At 41.9% G+C, this 22,191-nt stretch overlaps 1 protein-coding gene across 1 annotated transcript in view; it reads right to left on the reverse strand.

Moving 5' to 3' along the window:
* The window catches only part of DNER (delta/notch like EGF repeat containing), a 109,744-nt gene that overhangs the window by 36,338 nt on the left and 51,215 nt on the right, over positions 1-22,191 (reverse strand). The window contains exons 2-5 of the mRNA XM_053390130.1: positions 17,555-17,851; positions 14,631-14,725; positions 11,208-11,374; positions 4,553-4,698 (exon numbers count right to left, since the gene is read on the reverse strand). Of these exons, the coding sequence (XP_053246105.1) occupies positions 4,553-4,698; positions 11,208-11,374; positions 14,631-14,725; positions 17,555-17,851 (705 nt within the window). The remainder of the gene's footprint in view (positions 1-4,552; positions 4,699-11,207; positions 11,375-14,630; positions 14,726-17,554; positions 17,852-22,191) is intronic.

Consider the following 22,191-nt stretch of genomic DNA (forward strand, 5'->3'; position numbering starts at 1 on the left):
TCGTCTTGCGAGTTTTTGTTTTGCGAAGCGTTCGTCTTGCGGGGCACCACTGTATTATTATTTGCTTCTAAGCAACATCTCAAAGAGGCTTCCTATTTTACTGTACCAGTATAGCATATGAACTCGTTCCAATTAAAGCTAAGGATGATGTAAAATATAAATTAGAGAACTACAAAGAAGGTAAGAAACAAAACTAGCTTGACAATTCAACATGTACAAAAAGGGCGGTGCTCCTGTCAAAAGATGATGCATTGTAAGAATTTACTAAGAAATGGAAAGAACAATTTATTCTTAAGAAAATATTGACAATGAAGCATGTCTCAACACTTCCAGAGAAATATTTCAGACAGGTAATAGCACTGGGACTTAGACAACTTATTATGCAGAGATGATTAGGTACCATTAGTAGTTATTAGCTAAGCAGCTGTCATCTTCCTCCCATCACAGAGTTAACATTTATGGTGACATATACTCATTTATTTGAAGAGCAAAGAATTAAGAAAACTACCGATTGTCATAATCCTTTGTAAAAGGCAACCTGAACAGCTGCTTACAAATAACTGAATATTTATAAAGCTATTTACTTACTACTTTCATGTTTCCTTTAACAGGCATGGTGTGAATATTCAAAAAGGGGAGGCTCAACAATATGAGCTTCCCTCAAATTTAGCAGGCCCAAATTCAAGGGAAAGGAAGTCTTCCCCACTCTTGAGTAGGCCTACTTCAAAGTGGGGCTCATGTAGGTTCCACAACCCACCTCCACTAGAAACTGGAATTTTAGAGTTGCCTCTCCAGTTTCATGGGATCAGTTACCAGACAAAATTAGGCAGACACCTAGTATATTGATATTTAGATAACTACTTAAGTCAATTTTTGTTTAAGGCTTTCTCTAAAGTGTGAGCCAATCATTTCATGGAATATTAATTGCACATTTGCAAATATGGTTTAAATACTTTTTAAGAGTCTGCATCTTTTGTAATTTAACTCTTATTATCTTAATGTACATTGCTTTGATAGCTTCCAGCAGTGAAGTGGTTTACCAATCTGTAAAATAAATAAATGAATGAATGAATGAATGAATGCTGCATTTATTTATCTCCTTCAGCCTTGCAAGGCCATCCAGGCAACACATTGCAAACTGTAAACCACAAGGTAACATTACTAAATGTATATATAACAACACTGATGCACCTGAGGAGCAGATAACAAAAACATTGCATTGCATTTTTCATACAGTGGAAGGAGTGATCAATGATAATAGATTGGTGACTGAGAGGAAGATACTGGAGTGGCTAGGTGAATGATGTATTTGTGTGTATTGGCAGATGTGTGTTAGATGTGGGACTAGATTAGAATGAGTGGTATTGGAGGAGGAGGAGCTACTACACGATTTGTATAGATCCACAACAGAATTTGAGTGTGGGCATGGTGTTAGTGCGGTGAGTGTAGTATATTGTGAGTCAATATATGACTAGGAAAGAGGATGGCTGAAGAAGGAAGGGATCATTGACTCTTGAGATGTTTTCACAATGTTTTGTGTTTTTGTTTAGGGGGGATTTGATTGTTTTATATTGTGTTTAGGGGGGATTTGATTGTTTTATATTGCGTTGCATTGCATTGTGGTTTTTCAGTTTTGATCGTTATTTTGGAAGCCACTTAAGAGACTTAGTATTAAATGATAAATAAATTTAGGAAATAAACAAAACTGTATAAGGATAGGCGTGGATTTAATTTTTTTGCCTTTTTAACATTTTGCAATGTTTTATCACAGGCAGTCCAGCAATTCTTTTATTGACCATTCCAGCATTACAGAATACCACAGTTGTTTATGGAATGGTAAACAGAGCTTAGAGGTGGTCCGTTACTGTGCACTCTGATACCTTTGAACCAAAATTATAAAGATCATGATCCCAGAAATGATCTTTGTTCTGGCAGCGGAAGCACCAGCCACTGCCACCAATGCTTGTTTATGGCAAAATGCCTTTTGGGTTTTCTTTTTTAGGAACATGCTTAGCATTTGAGAAGGGGTTGTGAATAAAATCAGAGAAAGAAGGAACCCAACGCTATGGATGATTCACATTAAGCATACTGTTTGGGCAGCCAACTGCTGTAATACGTAGGAAAATTACCATTTCTGGACATCTCTCCCCCCAGGTGGAAAAAAAACAGTGGCAAAAGATCTCACACCTAATTAAGCCTACACTTCCCATGAGCCAACTGATTAAATTGCACTGTTTGCGTCAAGTTTTATTGGCTTAAAGTTCTGCCCTGCAACTAGCAGACCAAAAAATACAATAATAAAATAAAATTGTGGGGGGAATTGCTAAGGAAAAGGAAACAATAGCCTGGGCAAAACTAACATTCAATCTAAGCTCTATGCGAACTTACGATTGGGTGGCTAACCTAGCAGTACTTTGATGGCACTTATAAAACTGATCATCTTAAACAAGCCTCTTTATATGCTAGCTCAAAAGGTACTTTAAAGGAGACTGGAGACTGGTTACATCTTGATGGCAGAAAGAATGACATGACATTTCCAAGTACCAATATTGTGAGCTCTTTGCTAATAGCAGTTTTGTTGAGCTATTGTTCCTCTAGGGCTTTGTAACTAGTTGTCAAGTGTAAGACCCAGGAGGAACACAACCCAGGCAAAAGTGAGGTTTCAGTAGCATGAATTTGCGCATGAATATTTGCAAGAGTGGGGTCTATGCAAGTCATAGGAACAACTATGAAGAGACCTTGTGGTCCCATCTCTTTTACTCTCCTATAGCCTGATGGAATATTCAGCTGCTTGCAGGAGGAGCCTGACTTAGCTTTCAACAGAATTAACTAGTTGCCGTTCGGAATCACAGTGCAATCCTATGCATGCTTACTCATAAGCAAGTCTTACTGAATTCAGTGTGTCCTCAGGCAAGCCGACACAGAAGTGCAGCTTCAATCTCTTTGGCATCTAAGAATAAGACCCATTTTCAGTTTCCAAATCCAAAGTGACAGATGTCCTTGTAAATCCCATATGAGGAATGTGTTGCTAGGTTTTTCCCCTCTACCCAAATACTTGGGGATTTCATAGATTTGTAGTTTCGGTAACTAATAAATGTTGACACTGAAGGCTAAACCACCTCTGAATATCTAACAATTTCAATCCTCATGGCAAGGTCACTGCAAAGACCTCAAATGTCTGCAATCTCCTGCTGTGCCAGGAATCCTAGCTGAACTATTCTATGTGACAGGAGCACTAATAACAGCACCTTTCCCCCTTCTAGTGTGCGAAGGAAGGCTGATAGCACATAACATTTATCTGACTTGATTAAGCCTAAGATCCCAAGTATAATGCTTTGAACTGTGCAAAGTCTGGGAGCAGAACCAGGCCTGACACAATACAACATAATAATAGGGAGCATACACAACACGCAAAACTATCTGGAAAACACGGAGCATATTCAAGTGTCTTCCAAAAACTGAAAAATTAATAAAACATTTTTGTGATGAGTACAGCAACATGACTGCCCCTATACTGATTTTCTAACAATTCATTCACCACCAGCTTGTAAAATTAGCTTCCTAGAATGAAATACTATAGTTGCTTCCACATTACTGAGGTTACGCTATCCACAATTAGCATAACCATTAGCAATATTAAGGGCAGACTTCGTGGTGGAAGGCCTTGAAGGCATCCAACAACTTGCAGAGCTGCTGCAACATCTTTCCCTTCAGTTTCTGTTCTTGTCTGGGTAGGGAAGGCTTTAATTTCTGGCTTCTTCTCATTCTTTTCTCTTTAAAATTAGCAGAACTCTTGCCGAAAAATAAATAAAGAAGAAAATACTCATAGGCGATCCAAATGCAGAACTGGGAGATGCAATATTAGAGGACCCCCAATCCTGCAATAAACCAGCTTCACAAACAGGAGCAGAAGGTCAGGAATTAAATGGTACTAATATACCTGAAACCAAGTGCCCAGTGCCCCATGGCAGGCACCCAGAGCCTCTGAGGAACCAACCCAAGTACACAGGTCCATCCAATTACCTGGTCCTTTTTGCCAGACATGATGAGTAGTTCCCAAGAAATCACAGTGAATGGAAGCTGTGAAGGATCCTAAGCCCAGAGCACAGCTCCTCTAACAGGTCACTTCTCACCAAGGGTAAAAGGGAGTTCACGTCAGACACTGGAGCCTAGATAATTATATAAATGGCTCAGTTTCATCCTGGCTGAGGTCAGAACTATCCATAAACTTGCCAACAGGTATCCTGTATTCTGCTACTAGTTTTCTCCCAATAGCTGCTCTCCAGCTGCCCTTTAGGAGTTCATCCACCAGCTAGTTGCCACTTCCTGTGGCCTTTGTTGTTGTTGTTGTTTAGTCATTTAGTTGTGTTGCCTAGTACCTGCCCAATGTGAGTCATCCATCAGTCCCCATGAGCCTCTCATGGACAAGGTGGGATACTGATCCATCTTCCTTCCTTCCTTCCTTCCTTCCTTCCTTCCTTCCTTCCTTCCTTCCTCAGCCCTCTCCAGCTGCTGTCCCACTCCATGCAGCAGGCATAATGATGCCTCTTACCTCAGACGCTCTTGTGATACATTTTCCTTTCCCTGAACACGGAAGGTCATCTGACGGGCTTTCTCCTGCCAAGCATGTGCTGACTTTTACTATCACAGTCAAGCGTAAAGCCACAATGCATTTGGCGACAGAATCATTCACAAAACCTAAGGAAAAGAGACCAAATACATTATTATTAAAATATTGTGATTTATTTTTATTTTTTAAAATAATAACTTGCCAAATCATTGTCATGTGACTAGACCAGGGAGACCAGACATGGGGGAGGCATGTGTTTAAGATGTCGTGTAGGTACAGGGGAAGGGTTAATTCCCTGCACCATGACACAATCAGGGGCCTCCAATGGCTGCTTTTACCAGGCTTTGAGATGGCACCCCCTAGAGCTCAGTGCATGCATGTTAAGCCCTGGAGAGCTGCAGCCACACAGTGTAGACAACACCAGATGAACTAATAGTCTGACTCAGTATAAAGCAGTTTTCTATCTTCCTATGATCCCTGTTGATTAGGTCCAAGCTCTCTTATACCAGCAAATGTGAAATGTGTGCTTAGAAGTCACACTAGTAGCAAGCTGAGGTGGTGAATGCCAGGGAATATGACACACACACACACCCTCAAGAAAGAGGATCACTGATAAACAAGAGGGATGTTTGGTGGAACCCTAGAAGTTTGCAGAAGTATAAATATTTCTCATATACACACAGTAACAGGCCAATGAAGACTAAGCACACTTGGTCTTCGGGGGGGTTGGGGTGGGAAGGGGGAAACTGTGGATTGCCCTGTGTGAGGTGAATGGCTCCTCAAACAGAAATCAAGATGCGTTAGAAGCAAGAATACACACATTTTGAAATGTGTTACACTGCGACTTGGAACAGTTTAGAACTTAGCACATCAGTTGTGCTGCACCAGCACAACTCTTAAAAGCCCACGATGGCATGATGTCAGTAGCCATGCTGAGAAAAACAATCATGCTGCTTATACTGAATATGTTTCCTTTGCTCTCTCCCCTTTCTGTGTACATTTAAAGAAAACCAAGTGCGGAATTTGCAATTCTGTTGCTCACGCTGTTTTTCCTCACCTGAAGCTATAACCTATTTGCAACATAACTCTTGGCAGTGCTGAATACCGCCGAAATGCATATGAGATTAAGTTTTCTCTCAGACTTAACAGCCAGTGCTCTAAGGAAACAAATGTTCCATTTTTATGCAAATCACCACAATTACGGAAAAGTGTGAGACAGAAAAATATATAAGCTGGACTTTTCCCCCCTCCTGAGGCATTTGAATGAGAGGAGTGGGAAACCCTAGCTTCCCTTCTAAATTCAATCCCAATGTTGCTTTTGTCCCAAAGAAATAACATTTGTAAGGTAAGTAGAACTAATCCTGAACCCCATTATTCTTGAACTTTTCTAATGGGAAATGCACCTCCATTTTTAAAGAGTTAGACCATATTTTCTCAGATGTTTCAACTTCTTGGGAAATTCTGCTCCATAACTGGAATATTGTATTTGCTGTGGTGCCTGTAATGAATATGTAGCACAATATATAGCCATATCCTAGGACAAGGAGAAGGATAAATGAGCAGGCAGGCTTCCAAGTACAGAATGGCTGCTTAAATTTATGATCTGGTGTCAGGGTATGTGTGTTGAAGTCTAAGAAATCAGGGAGGGACCTGCCATTCTAGATAAGATGGCTGAAAGTTCCCCTCTCCCTCTCGCCCATCCCCTCTCAGTTTTTAAATGGGGGTGGGGAAGCTTTGCCACCACTTCAAGAGGTAGCTTGGCTGTCCTCAGCAACCCAGCAGCATTTAATTTTTAATTTAGAACACAATGCCCAAAGGGAACATCACAAGTCATGATACAGATTCAGTCCCATGGTGTGTGGGGTGTGTGTGTGTGTATAGTGGGAATATATGGCTGACCACAATGGCAATTCATTTAACTGAAAAAAGAAGCTAATACATCTTACTTTCCATGACATGCTTTCTTCTGCGCCTGACTCACTTAATAAAGCAACTATTTGCTTTATTAACGGGACGCGGGTGGCGCTGTGGGTAAAAGCCTCAGCGCCTAGGGCTTGCCGATCGAAAGGTTGGCGGTTCGAATCCCCGCGGCGGGGTGCGCTCCCGTTGCTCGGTCCCAGCGCCTGCCAACCTAGCAGTTCGAAAGCACCCCCAGGTGCAAGTAGATAAATAGGGACCGCTTACCAGCGGGAAGGTAAACGGCGTTTCCGTGTGCTGCGCTGGCTCGCCAGATGCAGCTTTGTCACGCTGGCCACGTGACCCGGAAGTGTCTCCGGACAGCGCTGGCCCCTGGCCTCTTAAGTGAGATGGGCGCACAACCCCAGAGTCTGTCAAGACTGGCCCGTACAGGCAGGGGTACCTTTACCTTTACCTTTACTTTGCTTTATTAACTTTGCAGTTAATGCCCCGTTGAATTCAACAAATAAATGCCATTCGCACACTTTCTCTTTTTTATCTGCCTCTATCATTTATCCTAAGACCGTTTACTACAAAACTAGCCTAGAGCCCATTGCCAGGGGGAATGTTCATGAGTTATTAGTATGAGATTCTTTGCATTACTAAGGACCTTAAACGTGACCTACAAAATAATTCTCATTGCTAAAACTCTATACATAGGCCCCGATCCAACTATATGTGCTGGCTGCACACTTGAAGTCCCATAAAATAATATGTGATTGAGTCTGTCGGATTTTGAGGAGGAGGGATGGGGAAGGAAATATATCCACCCTCCCTTAGACAGAACCAGAGTGGAAGAGATTTTACAACTTATTAGTCCCAAGCTATATTGGGAACTCCCATACCTCATCTAATATTTTATATATCATGTTTGCTGCTACTCCAAAAAGAAAATAAAATTTAGCAGCAGTTTCTGCCTGTGCAAGTGATAATGAAGTTTTGGAAGAAGGTGTCATCAGTACATTTTTACCAACTTTGTCTGGTTCGCCAGCTATGGTCGTTTCTGGACAGGGATAACTTGACCTCTGTTGTCCATGCATTGGTAGCCTCAAGGCTGGATTACTGCAATGCACTCTATGTGGGACCTAGTTTGGACATTCCAGCTAATGCAGAATGGAGTGGCTAGACTGCTGATGGAGTCACACAGTTGACAACATGTGGCACTATTGTTAAAACATTTGCACTGTCTGCCCATCTACTACTAAGTCAAAGTCAAGGTCGTTGTATTAATTCACAAAGCCCTGAGCAACTTAGGTCCAGGGTATCTTCAGGGTCTCCTAAGCCTTTATATCCTAGCTTGATCACTGAGGTCATCTGCAGGAGAACCATTGCTCATCCTCCAAGTTGGCATTGCTCATTTACTAGCAACCAGAAACTGAGCCTGGTCTGCAAATTGAGATTGAGATAATGATGATGATGATCTGGCTGGGCAGCTTCCAACAGAACACTAAAAACAGAATAAAACTTCAAACATTAAAAACTTCCCTAAACAGGGCTGCCTTTAGATGTCTTCTGAAAGTCAGATGTTTCCTTGACATCTGATGGGAGGGCGTTCCACAGGGCATGCACCACTACCGAGAAGGCCCTCTGACTGGTTCTCTGCAACCTCACTTCTCGCAGTGAGGGAACCACCAGAAGGCCCTCGGAGGTGGACCTCAGTGTTAGGAGGGCATCTTCTATTTTAACCTTTAAGCACCTGTTGAAAACTTTCCTATGCTGCAAAGCTTATGATGGCAATTAAGAACATAGGTAAAGGTAAAGGTACCCCTGCCCATACGGGCCAGTCTTGACAGACTCTGGGGTTGTGCGCCCATCTCACTCAAGAGGCCGGGGGCCAGCGCTGTCCGCAGACACTTCCGGGTCACGTGGCCAGCGTGACAAAGCTGCATCTGGCGAGCCAGCGCAGCACACAGAACGCCGTTTTACCTTCCCGCTGGTAAGCGGTCCCTATTTATCTACTTGCACCCGGGGGTGCTTTCGAACTGCTAGGTTGGCAGGCGCTGGGACCGAGCAGCGGGAGCGCACCCCGCCGCGGGGATTCGAACCGCCGACCTTTCGATCGGCAAGCCCTAGGCGCTGAGGCTTTTACCCACAGCGCCACCCGCATCCCTAATTAAGAACATATCCTTTTATAATAGCTGATCTCTGATTTCAAACATATGTTTTTTATTCTATGTTTTTATGTATGGTTATTGTGTACTGCTTTAATGTTTTTTTATGAATAGAGGTATGTAAGTATTTGTTGTAAATAGTAAATAACCAGACCCAGCCTGTCTTGCTTTCAGCAAGTCAAGCTATTGGTCCATTTCTGAAGTATCATCTCAGTGGATTGCCAGGATTTCAGACAGGGTTTTTTTCCACCCACACCTTGAAATTCCAAAAATCTCATATAGGACCTTCTGCATGCAAGAATGCACTCCTCCATTGAGTTGTGGCTGCTCCCAAACCCTCATTAAGCACAATTCCTATTTCTCTTATAGAGCTATTCACATATAGCTCTGGAGACGCATAGTTTGTCCAGTGCAAAACTGTTTGCAATCTTCAATCTAGCTAGGGATATGTGCACCGATCGCCACCAGATTGTGACAACGTATTACTATGACTTACTGAACTGAAACAAGCTACCTCATCTGAAGACGTGTGTAGCCAGATACATATCTTTAAAACTTGAAGCACTGCATAGACATAACTATTGTTTTTTACAGCCTAATCTTCTGATAAGGGGCTATTCAGGTGTTGTACAAACGGTACTTCATTCTGACAAAAAGTTCCAAGATCAAGCAACGGGTGTCAGTTTTGCATAGGGAGGAAAGAAAGCAAAAAAAGCTGTAATTAAGTTGTGACAGTGTGCAGATGCCACCAGGTTGTTCATGAGTACCGCTGAGGAAGAACTTATTTGAAATGTGTTGGGCTCAATCTTAAAACTAATAATAACCTTGTTCACGTTTGTGGTCTCCTTCCTTCTTTTCCTAACTTCACACGTAGCTTAGCTGGGTTATGTGCACATGTTCACGCTGCATGACCAGATCAGAAGATGCTTGCTGGTAATTTCTAGATGCAGTACATTATTTCCTACACAGATACTATTTGTGCACTGAATCACTTGATTGGCTAATTACCATCTTGGTGCAGACGCCTGTTGAATTTCTTGCAGTGGTGTTTGAGCATCTTTAAGCAATTGCTAATTTAGTTAATTAGATACCAAGAGGCACTACTAAAGCAAATAATTTACTTCCTTGAATGGTTTGTGTTTGGCACACGAGAATTATTTGGAAGAACTTGCAAAAGAGTTATCAGACTGAAAAGGTTAAATTTTGCAGCAATAGATCAGAAAGTAGATGATGTAGGCCAATGATCAAAGAAAAAACTGCATTAATCTCTTGCATCTTTCTCATTTCAATGAGGGGAAAGATTAAAAGTAGCTAATAAAATCTGTTCCTACACAATCAACTAATTACTGTTAGAATCTTGCAAAATGCTTTTCAAAATTCATTTGTGCTAAGGAAAAATATATGTTTTTTCATTCATTGCCACCTTTATGTGCGTTTTTTGGAAGAGGGCAGAGATCCAAAACTGTAGAGCAATTGCATTCTTATATGGTCAGAGGCTTGTGTTCCTGAATAAGGTTATGCTATTCCTGGACTTTAAAAGATACCATGAGCTCCTATGCTGAAAGGTTGCTCTAGTTCTCTGCCGTATGAGAGTTTCTGCAGCCGCCTTCTTCCCCCTTTGCTGATGTGTGCATAACTCCATACTGCATACTGCAGCATGCAAAGGAGGATAAAGGAACAGAGAGGGAGCCACAATAGGCTGAGACTAAGGTATAGTATGAACCCATAACCTGAACTCATTTTCGACAACACAACCTACCAGAGCAACCATGAACGTCATAGCTAATACTACAGGTATGCTGACTTTTGATAGTCAGCAGAAATAGCTACAGTTTCCTCTTAGGAGTTCACTTTATCTGTTGGAGTAAAAGGTACACAGGCTCTGCAAATTAGGTACACAGGTTCCAAGCTTTGGAACAAACTTCAAATTCCAAAGGCAGCATCCCCCAGGCCAAGAGTCAGACAGAAGACCACCTTCATAACCTGCAGTAGAGCTGGGCAAACCAATGTGTTTCTGGCCCATGTCACTTTCACAAATAAAAAAATGATATGGGAGAGAAAGGATTTAAGAAAGAAAATATGTTTTTTAAAAAAGCACCTTAAACTGGCATAAACATAAATAACTTGGATTTGTAACTTTAGATGATGCACCTTGTCTGTAAGGGACGCTCAAGGAATTCAGCCTACAGCCTTTTGATGACAGCTAGTGCTGTTTTGGTTTGGTTTTTTAATTGCTTTAGTGTATACAGTGGTACCTCGGGTTAAGTACTTAATTCATTCCAGAGGTCTGTTCTTAACCAGAAACTGTTCTTAACCTGAAGCACCACTTTAGCTAATGGGGCCTCCCGCTGCTGCCGCACCGCCGGAGCACGATTTCTGTTCTCATCCTGAAGCAAAGTTCTTAACATGAAGCACTATTTCTGGGTTAGCGGAGTCTGTAACCTGAAGCATACATAACCTGAAGTGTATGAAACCTGAGGTACCACTGTACTTATTTTAATTTGTATTGAAATCCATCCTGAGCAGATCAGAAGGTGGGATATGAAATCTACAGTGTTATCAAAACTCACCAATGAAATAGTTGTTTCCTAACACAAGCATTTCCTCTGTCAGGACAAGTCCGCCCATTGCTTGCAGAAGAGTGACACTTGTGGCATCTATAAGGGAGCACTGCTTGAATCTTTCTGTTGTGACCTTCCATAACAAGATAAGGGAAGCTGTGGCATCTTGTCTTATGCTAAAGAGAGGAGAAAAAGAGTCAAAACACTAAATAAAACACATGGAATTAAAAAAAAGGGTCTGCGCTTACAGTATATCACTCAATAATATAAAAAGGCAATAATGATCCAGAATCAAAAGATGGCTAACTTGATACAACAAGTATTTGTAATGCATTTCCCCAAGCATTTGAGTCCTGAAAGAGGTCAGGATGAAAACCAAAGCAAACATTAACAGAGCAATCGACCTACTTGGAGGCAGGAGAAAGATCTACAGAGGAGTCGCTGCTGCCTCCAAAGCTTTGCTTGCCCATAGGGTGGTGAACCACCCAGTTTATTCCTTTGTTTATGTTTCTTCCTGTTCCAACCAATGGAAGGGAATTAACTAGGCCAGCTCTAATCATAGGCCCATTTGTGTGGGCATTGGACTATTTAAAAAGTACGCCCCGGGAAGGTTTCTTTCAACAGAGAGAGTGAGTGAGTGGTTAGAGTGCTGGACTAGCTAGAAAACAGGGTTCATAGCCCCACTCAGCCAGGAAGCTCAATGGATGATTTTGGGCCCATCACTGTCTCTCACCCTAACCTACCACACAGGGTTCTTGGATGTTGGAAGTGGTTGGATGCTTTAAGCTGCCCTGAGCTCCTCTGAAGAAGGCTGGGAAATAAGTGTAATAAACAAACGAATGAGTGAGTGAGGTCCTACTGGTAAATAGAGCTAAAGGAGCTGAATGAACAAACAGCATAAGGAGCTAAAACAAAGGCTGACAGAAGAGGGAGACAATGGGAGTTAATTTGAGAATTAGTACCAAACTACATGTTCCATCGTTCACAGTTCAACTGGATCAGGGTCCAGCTGCATCAGTTTCCAGCTGCAAAGTGGCCTCTGGCAGCTTCTACTTTCCCCAAAAGGTGCTGTCTGCAGTAAACCAAACCTCTAGGGGCAGCTTACACCGAAAGGACTGCAGCTCAATGGTACAGCATCAGTTCTGCATGCAGAAACTCCAAGGTCCAGTTCCCAGAATCTCCAGGTAAGGGATGGGAGAGAATCCTGTCTGAAACCCTGGAGAACCACTGCCAGTCAATGTAGACAGTCTCACACTGTACTGTGTACAGTAAAATGTGGATACTCAACATGCAACTGAACTGTAGCTGGACCACATTCCAGTTTAAGGCCTTGCGGCTGTTTATTTATTCAAAATAGTTGAAGTGCACTCTTTAAAGGCAGCATGGATGATGTAATATGTATTCTAGCCTTCAGAATCTTCAGGGGAAAGAGGCAGCAAAGGCCTGGACAATGAAGGAGAAGGCCGGGAGGCAGGTTTCAACCAATGTGGCAGCTAACATATTGAGTCCTGAAAGTGCAACAGGGCTTCACCTTCCTCCCTATCCCACCCTGCCCCCAAATTGGATTGGGGGAGTCAAAAGAAGCCCTGGAACAGCACTCAGGGAGAGGAGGAAGCAGCAAGGCTTGCACCGAGATCTCCTTAGCGCTACAATGAATTCCATGCGCCAAGTAGAAAGAAGGGGAGAATCTGGGAGAAGTCACATCAGGCTAAGTACAGAAGGACCGTATGCTATTTTTAGGAAATTAATGAATAAGTTAAGGAAGCTTTGGAAGTATGAGGACTGTAGGCAAGAGAGCCGGAGAGGAAGGAAGGAAGGAGGGCTAAATTTGACAAATGTTTCCTTTTAAGTTCCTAGTTGTCAATTAATAATTAATTAATTACTTTCTGAGGAGCACAGAAAAATTAATGGCCCATCTTTTCCGGAGTAGCAATAGTATGCCACAGTAATATCCACAGTCACTCAATCACAGCAGATTAAGAACACAGCTTTAATTAAATCATACTGTTTTGGCTTGAATGCAAATATTTAGCATTTATGGGTTTTTTTATAAAAAGCAATCGCTCTTCATCTGCATTGTTGTTAGGTTTCCTGAAGGTCAAATTTCTCACTTGTGAAAAGAATGTTTTTGCTTTTCATCATTCTTCCCTCTCCAAACTGATCGTTCTTTCATCACCCAGCGGCCTTTTTACGCCAAGTGGGCTTTGTAGACATTCTTGATCAAATCATTCCCCTCATTTTCAATGGGTCTCTGTCTCTTTCACTTCACCTTCCTCCTCTACTTTTTCCACAACAATGAGTGCATCAGTGAGTATTTTGGAAGGTTCTGTTGCAAACACAGTTAGAATTAAGAGGTGGGACAAGTACTCAAGAAGCAGAATCTACAAAAGGTGAAACCCACCTGCTCAAATTGGGAGGACTTAATTCAAGTAGGATCCAGCCACTTCAAGCAAATTCTAACAATGCACCTTGCCTCCATCACCTTTCCCCCCTTCCCAAAACAAAACAAACAAACAAAAACCCCTTACATTGGGAAAGGGGGGGACAGATGGCAGAGTTCCCCATGCACAGTACTGCTGGGTATCATGGGACTTGATCCCATCTTCTTTTCCCTTTTTGGTTGACTACAAATCCCATAACCCCTAGCTAGAAATGATGTCTTCTGTAACCTGCTCACCTCCTTTCCTCTTAAAGTAGTGGAACATGTAATTTGCAGATGAGAAGGTGCTCCACAAAGACATACATTCATTCACTGTGTTTAACTCGCACTTTTTTTCCCCTAAGGAGCTTGTGGTTCTCCTCCTCCTCCCCGTTTAATCCTCAAAATAAACCCTGTGAGGTAGGTTAGGCTGAGAGGCACTGACTAGCTCAAGGTCATCCAGTAAGCTTCATGGCCAATTGGCAATTTGAACCCTGGTCTCACAAGTTCTAGTCCAACGCTCTAACCACTACACCACACTGGCTCTTTTCTGCCTGGAAGAGAGCTATCTACTTTCTGTTACCACCAACCTCTTCCCCTCTTCCCCGGAAGTGAGAATCTTCTGACTTCAGCAAGAAGGGAGATAGCAGGGACAAGCAAGTAGCAACAATTATTTTTAGTATTTAACTGGAGCAATTTAATCTGGGGGTGAGCAAGAAGTCTTCTATTACCAGTTACATCAGAGATACCACAAAGCTTGCTCCCTAAATTTCTGTGAATTTTCCTGTTACCTCCAACATATCCTTATCTTGCAGTACTGATAGCAGTAGAACACTTGCTCATCCCCCACCTCAAAAATAAAGCAGGGTATTCAAGCATTCTGATCAAACAGTTAGGAAAAAACCCCTACTTGTTACCACTCCTGGATAAAACACCTGAGAGTAATGAGTTCGACAATGAAAATTGCTTTAAGCATATCTGTGTAATAATTCTAAGGTGCAGCAATTTCTTACTTTATAGATGTATTCTGTGGAACTTCAAAAGAGATTAGGCGCCCCCCACCAGAATTATTGGAGCTAGCATTGCCACAAGCCACATCAGGGATTATCTGGAAGGGGGGGAAAGAGTATTTATCAGGACTTTTCATATGCCCAATGCTATTTAAACAGTAAAAATAATACAAAGAAAAACTGAAATTGGTATTCACTAACATAAACAAATTGAACAAAGTCTTACAGTTTAAGGGAGTGATGGAGAATCTCCACCCCATGGGCCTAATTAGGTTTGCCAGCCTTCCCAATTTGGCCATCATGGCCATTTGGCCAGCCAATGCCCACCAGCCACTCACCTGATACCATGTGACTACAGACATGGGACAGATAAACCTGCAGCTGCAAAGGAACAAGTAGAAACCTTTCTGTGCATTCCCAGTTGTCCCTTGTGCAGTGCACATTCATTAACAAATGGAAACAGCACTGAATGGAAGATACGGCTGAAGAAGAACAATCAGGAGCATGGTCTACCCCAACGTTTCCCTTTCAGATGTGACTTGCCTTTGATGCAGTTCAAATTTGTTGCCAAATGCCAGTCATGTCAGTCCATGTCTGACATATGCTGTCACAGGATTAACCTCACCCAATTGTAAATGTGGCCTGCGGAGGACTGGTCACTTCTACATCTGCCCTAACTGAAAGTAGCTCTCCACCTCTGGTCTAAGGGCCAAGATAGATGTGATGGAAACTGAGTGAATATAATTCATCTCTCTCTCTGTCTGTCTGTCTGTCTGTCTGTTTCTGTCTCTCTGTGTGTGTGTCTAGATAGATATGGGAGAGAAGCAAGGCTGCGGGTTTTAATTACCTACTGGAAACTACTATTTTCACCTGAAATATTACCTTAAAAAAAATGTCTAAAGTTCTGTGCTTTAACAGATTGCCTTTAAACTTTAACTTTGCCTTTATAAGGTATCAGTCAGTCCTTTAGAAAAGCATAAATGGATTTTCACATTGTAATACGCTAGATACCAAAGAGATTGCAGCACAGCCCTTTTAACAGCAGGTAATAGAAGCTCATGGGATTTCAGGAACTGTAGCAGGAACAGCTGATAGCATCTCTCAGCTATGCTTACTATCGCATAGAGTTTCAACAAATCACAGATAGCTATGCTCTGCCACCTGATCCCAGCAACAAAGAAGCCTGTTATCATTTTCCCAGCGACAGAAAGCTTTCTACCAGGGAAAAAAATGGAGCCAAGAGAACCTGCCAACGAAATAAATCCATGACCTATGAGTGCATCTCATTGCAAGGCAGGTTTTCAGGCAAAAGTCTGTTCCTCCAAACAGCACTGTATTTAGGGCATGCGGATGGTTCCCCCGCACAGGGTGCTGAGCCAAGTGGGGCGCAAAATTGAGAAGATCCATAATTGAGAAGATCCATTTGGGGACACAAAATTTTGACCTTGCACAGGGTGTCATGGACTGGTTGGATACAGAAGATGGCATGAGGAACCTGGGGAATCCCTAAGGAAAGAAGGCTCAGAGCCTGGGGACTGGTGGTGGGATGATGATGATGAGTGGTCAGAGGGAGAGAAGGGAGAAGGGATAGCTCAGCTGGTTAGAGCAAGGTGTGAATAACACCAAGGTTGTAGGTTCGATCCCCGTATGGGACAGCTGCATATTCCTGAATTGCAGGGAATTGGACTTGATCATCCTCAGGGTCCCTTCCAACTCTACAATCTATGATTCTATGACTGGAAGGAGGTGTCGGGGAATCTGAAGAGGTAACTGGGCTTAGTGAGTGGGTGGAGGGAATGTTTGTGGCAGAGAGAAGTCCAGAATCCGGGGCAAAAGCTGAAGCAGGAGAAGAGGGAGCCCAAGAGGCCTGGGTGTCTTCCTCTCCTGCTGCAATCAGCTCCCCTCCCCCTGTCTCCCAGAACCAGGAGAGGCATAAAGAGGGCAGAGGAGAAGTTAGCTTCACACAAGCACCGTCTCAGAATGCTTGGGGGAAACCCTGGAGAGGAGGGGACCCTGTGGGGAGGTGAGGACCTTCAGCCTCAGCAACTGCTTCATGTCGGGCAAGATCTGCCAGAGATGCTGTGCTCATTAGGTCCGACACTCCTGTGCAGAATCTATTCTTGCTAATAAAGAGTTACGTAACTCCAACTTGCTTGGTGTGATTTACTGCTGGCTCGCTCCTGTCTTGGGGCACCATATGATTAAAGATTACCAAAGTCTCCGTCTACTCATAAAACGATTTTACAAAACTAGCTGATCAATCAGATTGTAGGTGTAGTAGCAATATGGTACAGATTGTGGCGCCCAAAAACACATTTTCAAAAGTAGGAGGTGGCTTAGCTTTTGAAAAATGGGGGTGGGGGGGACAGTACTTAGCTAACTGGGAGCCACTGCTCTATGCGGTATCAATAGGTTATACCAAGGGAGAGATTTAAGAATGGGGTAGGATAATTTAATTGGGTTTCCTTTAATTTGCTTTTTGAAAAACTTCTATACATACTGGACTCAAATCAGGTACATGATCTTGGATATATATTGGACTTGAATCAGGTACAGGCCTTTGCCATTACAATATGAATAACTATCAGAGCTGTGTGCATTTTCTGTAGAATGGCATTTTCTCTTTCCCTTGGTCCCAGTCGCTCTCTTTGCACCCATATGACATTGTGAGCATTAAGTTGCTTGACTCCTAGCCCATCACTTGCCTGGCAAGACTCTGGACTTCATATAATGCAACAAAACATTCTAAGGAATTTATATATACATAACTTAACAACCATTCATTTGGTAGTGTCCTGGTCATTAAAATGAATTAATTAGAAGATGCTTTCTGTGCTACTTTCCAGACTCTTTCCATATGCAAAGTCATTTATATGCAACTTCCAAAACGACTTGGCATGTTTTTTTGTTGAAATAAAAGGTCTTACCTCCACTTCATTCCATTTTAGATCCACAACTTTCTGACCTTCCTTTGGTTCCCATGTAGGCAGCATCACTGTTGCTTGCGACCGCGGCAAGACCATGTCAGGTTCAACAGTGGCCAATACTGGCCTGTTTTGGATTGGTGCCTCTGACTCTGTCCAGCCAGAGACGGGAGGACTGTAAAACGAGTGCTCACAGTTTGTACCTTCGTAGCCTTCATTACAAACACAGAGATATCCACCAGCGTTACTGCTGCAGTTGCCATGGTGACAGGGATTGCTGGCACATGGATCTGAAACAAACTGAAGAGAAACAATATAATGAATCAATTAATACCACAACATCAGCTTTGCATGTTCAACCACTAATGGTAGTTGACTAATACTCATTATGTAGCCTAAAGGACTTCAGAGGCTTTGCATTAGAGATTGCATATGGTTCTTTGTTCACATTTCAGTGAATCAATTGCCATATTCTAGTGGGTGCCATAAGGCAAAGTAACAAACAAAGATTTGGCTAAGATAGGTAGAAAAGTCCTAAGAAAGGAATGCTGTGGAATCGTGTACTATTAGGAAGGTTTCAATGTCTAAAAATGTAGTGTGCTGGTTGTATGAACCAAAGGAAAAATCATCTAGGTATCCTTCCCTCTCGCTCTTGGCTGAGTTAACTGAGGGTCACAGTGATATTTCTGATATGACTCTACCGAGTCACTGATACTCTCCCCTCCACAGCCCCTAGTTACGGCCTTGCCTGGCGTGAAATTCAATAAATAAATAATGGCCTTGTGTTGCATTTCATTTTCAAAACTGGTGCTGATGAAACAATTGCTAAATTTCGTATTTCTTTCTATGGAAAGCACTGCTATGTTTTAAAAAGCTATTTTTTAAAAAATAAAATAAAAGCTGTTTTTAGAGCTGAAAGGATAATGCTTGTACATTTAGCTGATTCATCTATGTTTTTACAGGTCATGAAGCCACTTGATCCCTCTTGTGGAATCAACACCAGTACACACTTCAAGAAACCCATTCATCTATGTACTTCTTTCTAAATAGTGTAGCAATTTCACTAGTAATGTTTAGAATATAGGGCACCATATCCCTAAGGAAGAGCTCTCAAAATACATTGGGACCAATTAACAAAGAAATTGTTTTCAGTGTTTTCAGTGCACCATTCTGCATCATCCCACCAATTGCTTTATTTTGGTACCTTCCCCCACTTTCTCTCATTGTGTAGGACCCACATACACGTATCCTAATCTCTCTCTCTCTCTCTCCCTCTCTCTCTCTCTCTCTCTCTCTCTCTCTCTTTCTCTTAATCCATTCTCCATACTCACATCAAAGGTGAAAGCTTTCCTTTCTTTCAATCGTTCTATCATCGCAATGAATTTTTTGAAATAATTAAATAAATGGAACTCTTGATGAATGAAACCAAAGTCTAATTCAACTGTTCAACATTGCAACTTTGCTTCTGTGTACATGAGATCTCTTTTAAGAGATTTAAAAGTTCAAATTTGCAATGTTCAAGCAGATGCCATTGTCTTTAATGTTCTGGAGACCATGTAATTGCTATGCAGAAAACAAACAAACAAAAAAATGTTAAAGGAGATCTAATCCAGATTTATGAAGGTGGTTTGCTTCTGTCTTTTTATCATAATCCAGTAAGTACTTCAAGATGTTGTTGCTTTAGTTTTATTTATTAAAAAAAAATCACAAAATCACAGTGAGCAGAAACAGGTTCAGTAATTTGCAGATAAATTCAGATTCTTTTTTTTTATAATTAATTTTTATTCAAATTTCCAATAGCCAATCCAATTACAATTTAACATCCAATTTAACTTATACATCTTGTAGACTTCCATCAGCCTATCTGACAATTTCCATATTTTTCACAACTTTTCACATTCCTTAAATTTATGTTGCACTTTAACAATCCTTATTTTATCTTTTCATTTAAGCGACATTCCTATCTATTCTCTTCACAGAGCTTCCTGAAATCCAACAAGCGTTATTTCCTGATCACACACAGTTTTGATATACTCTGTAAATTTGTTCCAGTCCTTGGTGAATCTCTGATCGCGTTGGTTTCGAATTTTACATGTTAATTTGTCCATTTCTGCGTATTCCATCAATTTCATTCTCCATTCTTCCCTCGTTGGCATTTCTTCCTGTTTCCATTTTTGGGCCATCAAGATTCTGGCAGCTGCAACTGCATATCTAAATAACTTCACATCTTTCTTTTCAACATCATTACCTAATATGCCTAGTAACAATGCTTCTGGTTTCTTAACAAAAGTATATCTCAGCATTTTTTTCATCTCGTTATAAATCATTTCCCAAAAGCTTTTCACTTTCTTACATTCCCACCACATGTGATAAAATATGAAGAGGTTAAAGAAAAGGTGTATGATTGGCTGCATTATTTTCAATTGAATGCAATGTTTAAAAAAGAGATGCGAGAGAAAGGTTTTCTAGGAAAAAAATCAAGGTTTCATCAAGAAATTTTGAATAGTGATGTAAAAATATTGTCAAAAATGTATAAATTATTACTGGAATGGCATACAAAGGATGAGGAAGTAAAAACGGTAATGATTCAATGGGCCAAAGATTTTGGTTATAATATACAATTAGAGGAGTGGATAAAATTATGGAAAGAGGGAATGAAATTCACCGCATGTACTACGATAAAAGAAAATGTGATGAAAATGCTATATAGATGGTATATAACTCCAGTGAAACTTGGAAAGATGTTTAAAGTTAGTAATAAATGTTGGAAATGTCAAGAGAAAGCAGATAAATTCAGATTCAGGAGGCAGCAGCTTTCATCTCGTAAGCATGAAACTTTGGAAACTTCTATCATTAACATCCTTATGATAAGGCTTTTTGAACCAGGGCATTTCACAAACGTTGATAAATAATATTTCAACAGAAATGCTAACATTAGGAAATATTATGCCTGGCTACGGAGCTTAAGAAAGAGGATAAGGAGAAAATAATTAAATTTTACAGGAAGAAAATGATCTGTTGGAATATGAAAAAAATGAATAATGTTATTTCTTCATGTAAGAGCTGCAGATCTTTACAGGGTACAATATGCTTAGGCAGTCCACCTAAAGCCTCCTCATAATAAGCTGTACTTCTCTCAAATAGTACAGTTTCTGCCAATGCTGCTTAGTATAAGGCAGCCTCATTTCTGAGGATTTCTACCAGCTGCAATGCATCCCCTACCTTCTCCATACTGCTTTGCCATCCTTCTTCCTTTGCACGTAGCACCCCAATGCTCCTCCAAAGTCACGTGACCCAGGGTCCTGTTTTGGCATGGCTGTGCATTAATCACATATCCCCCTGAGCAGTTTATTCTCAACACAAATCAGTTATTAAGTAACAGCTGAATCATCCACAAGTCTCTATCCTATTTCCTAGATGGCTTCAAAAGAGGATTAGTCAAATTCACAGAGGATAAGACCACCAGTAGCTACTAGCCATGAGGGCTATGTTCTATCTCCATAGTCAGACGCAGCAGGTCTCTGAATGCCTGTTATCACAAGCAGAGAGAGTATTGCTGCACTCAGGTCCTGCTTAAAGGTAAAGGGACCCCTGACCATTAGGTCCAGTCATGACCGACTCTGGGAGTGCAGCGCTCATCTCGCTTTATTGGCCGAGGGAGCCGGCGTACAGCTTCCGAGTCATGTGGCCAGCATGACTAAGCCACTTCTGGCGAACCAGAACAGCGCACGGAAACGCCGTTTACCTTCCCACAGGAACGGTACCTATTTATCTACTTGCACTGACGTGCTTTCGAACTGCTAGGTTGGCAGGAGCAGGGACCAAGCAACAGGAGCTCACCCCGTCGCGGGGATTCGAACTGCCGACCTTCTGACCGGCAAGTCCTAGGCTCTGTGGTTTAACCCACAGCGCCACCCGCGTCCAGCTTACAGCTTCTCAAAGGCATCTGGTTGGCCTTTGGCCTGACCTAGCAGGGCTTTTCTTATGTTTTTGTCCCTCCAACGCATCACCTTTTGTCATGAGAAAGTTATTCATGGCCTATATAAACACTTCCTGTCGTTTCACAAATTTAAGTAGACCAAATACATTTCAAGCATCGCACGCAGGCACACACACACACCTGCCCTTCTTGTCCTCATCTAACCCATGTGCTCTGAGGCACAGCCCTCTTTCTGCTTTCACCTCAAAATCTGATGCCCAGATGTGTATAACACATTTGGGCACAGCGTTTACCAGCCACACAAGCCCCAAACACAAGAATATATATCAACCTTTGCATTTGCCACCCATCAGCCAGCCATGACACCAGACTCTTGATATCCCTTTCCCACTTCTCCACCATATGACAGACAAGGCAACTTTTTCTGTCCTTAAAGCCTGAGTCGGTGTGCTTTTGGCTGCTGAGCTTACTTGACTGCTCTTAGCCACTCCCATTCATTTTGATCGGGTATGTCCAGGTGGCTTGTGGCTTAAGGCTAGTGTCTGAGATCCTAGGGTGATTTGATGAGCATTGGAAAGGAGACAGAAGGGTGAGAGGATGACATGCATCACAAGATGGGGAAGTTTTTAATGTTTGACGTTTTACTATGTTTTTATATGTGCTGTAAGCCACCCAGAGTGGCTGGGGAAACCCAACCAAA

Source organism: Podarcis raffonei, chromosome 5, assembly GCF_027172205.1.
Source record: "Podarcis raffonei isolate rPodRaf1 chromosome 5, rPodRaf1.pri, whole genome shotgun sequence".
NCBI classification, from domain to species: Eukaryota; Metazoa; Chordata; class Lepidosauria; order Squamata; family Lacertidae; genus Podarcis; species Podarcis raffonei.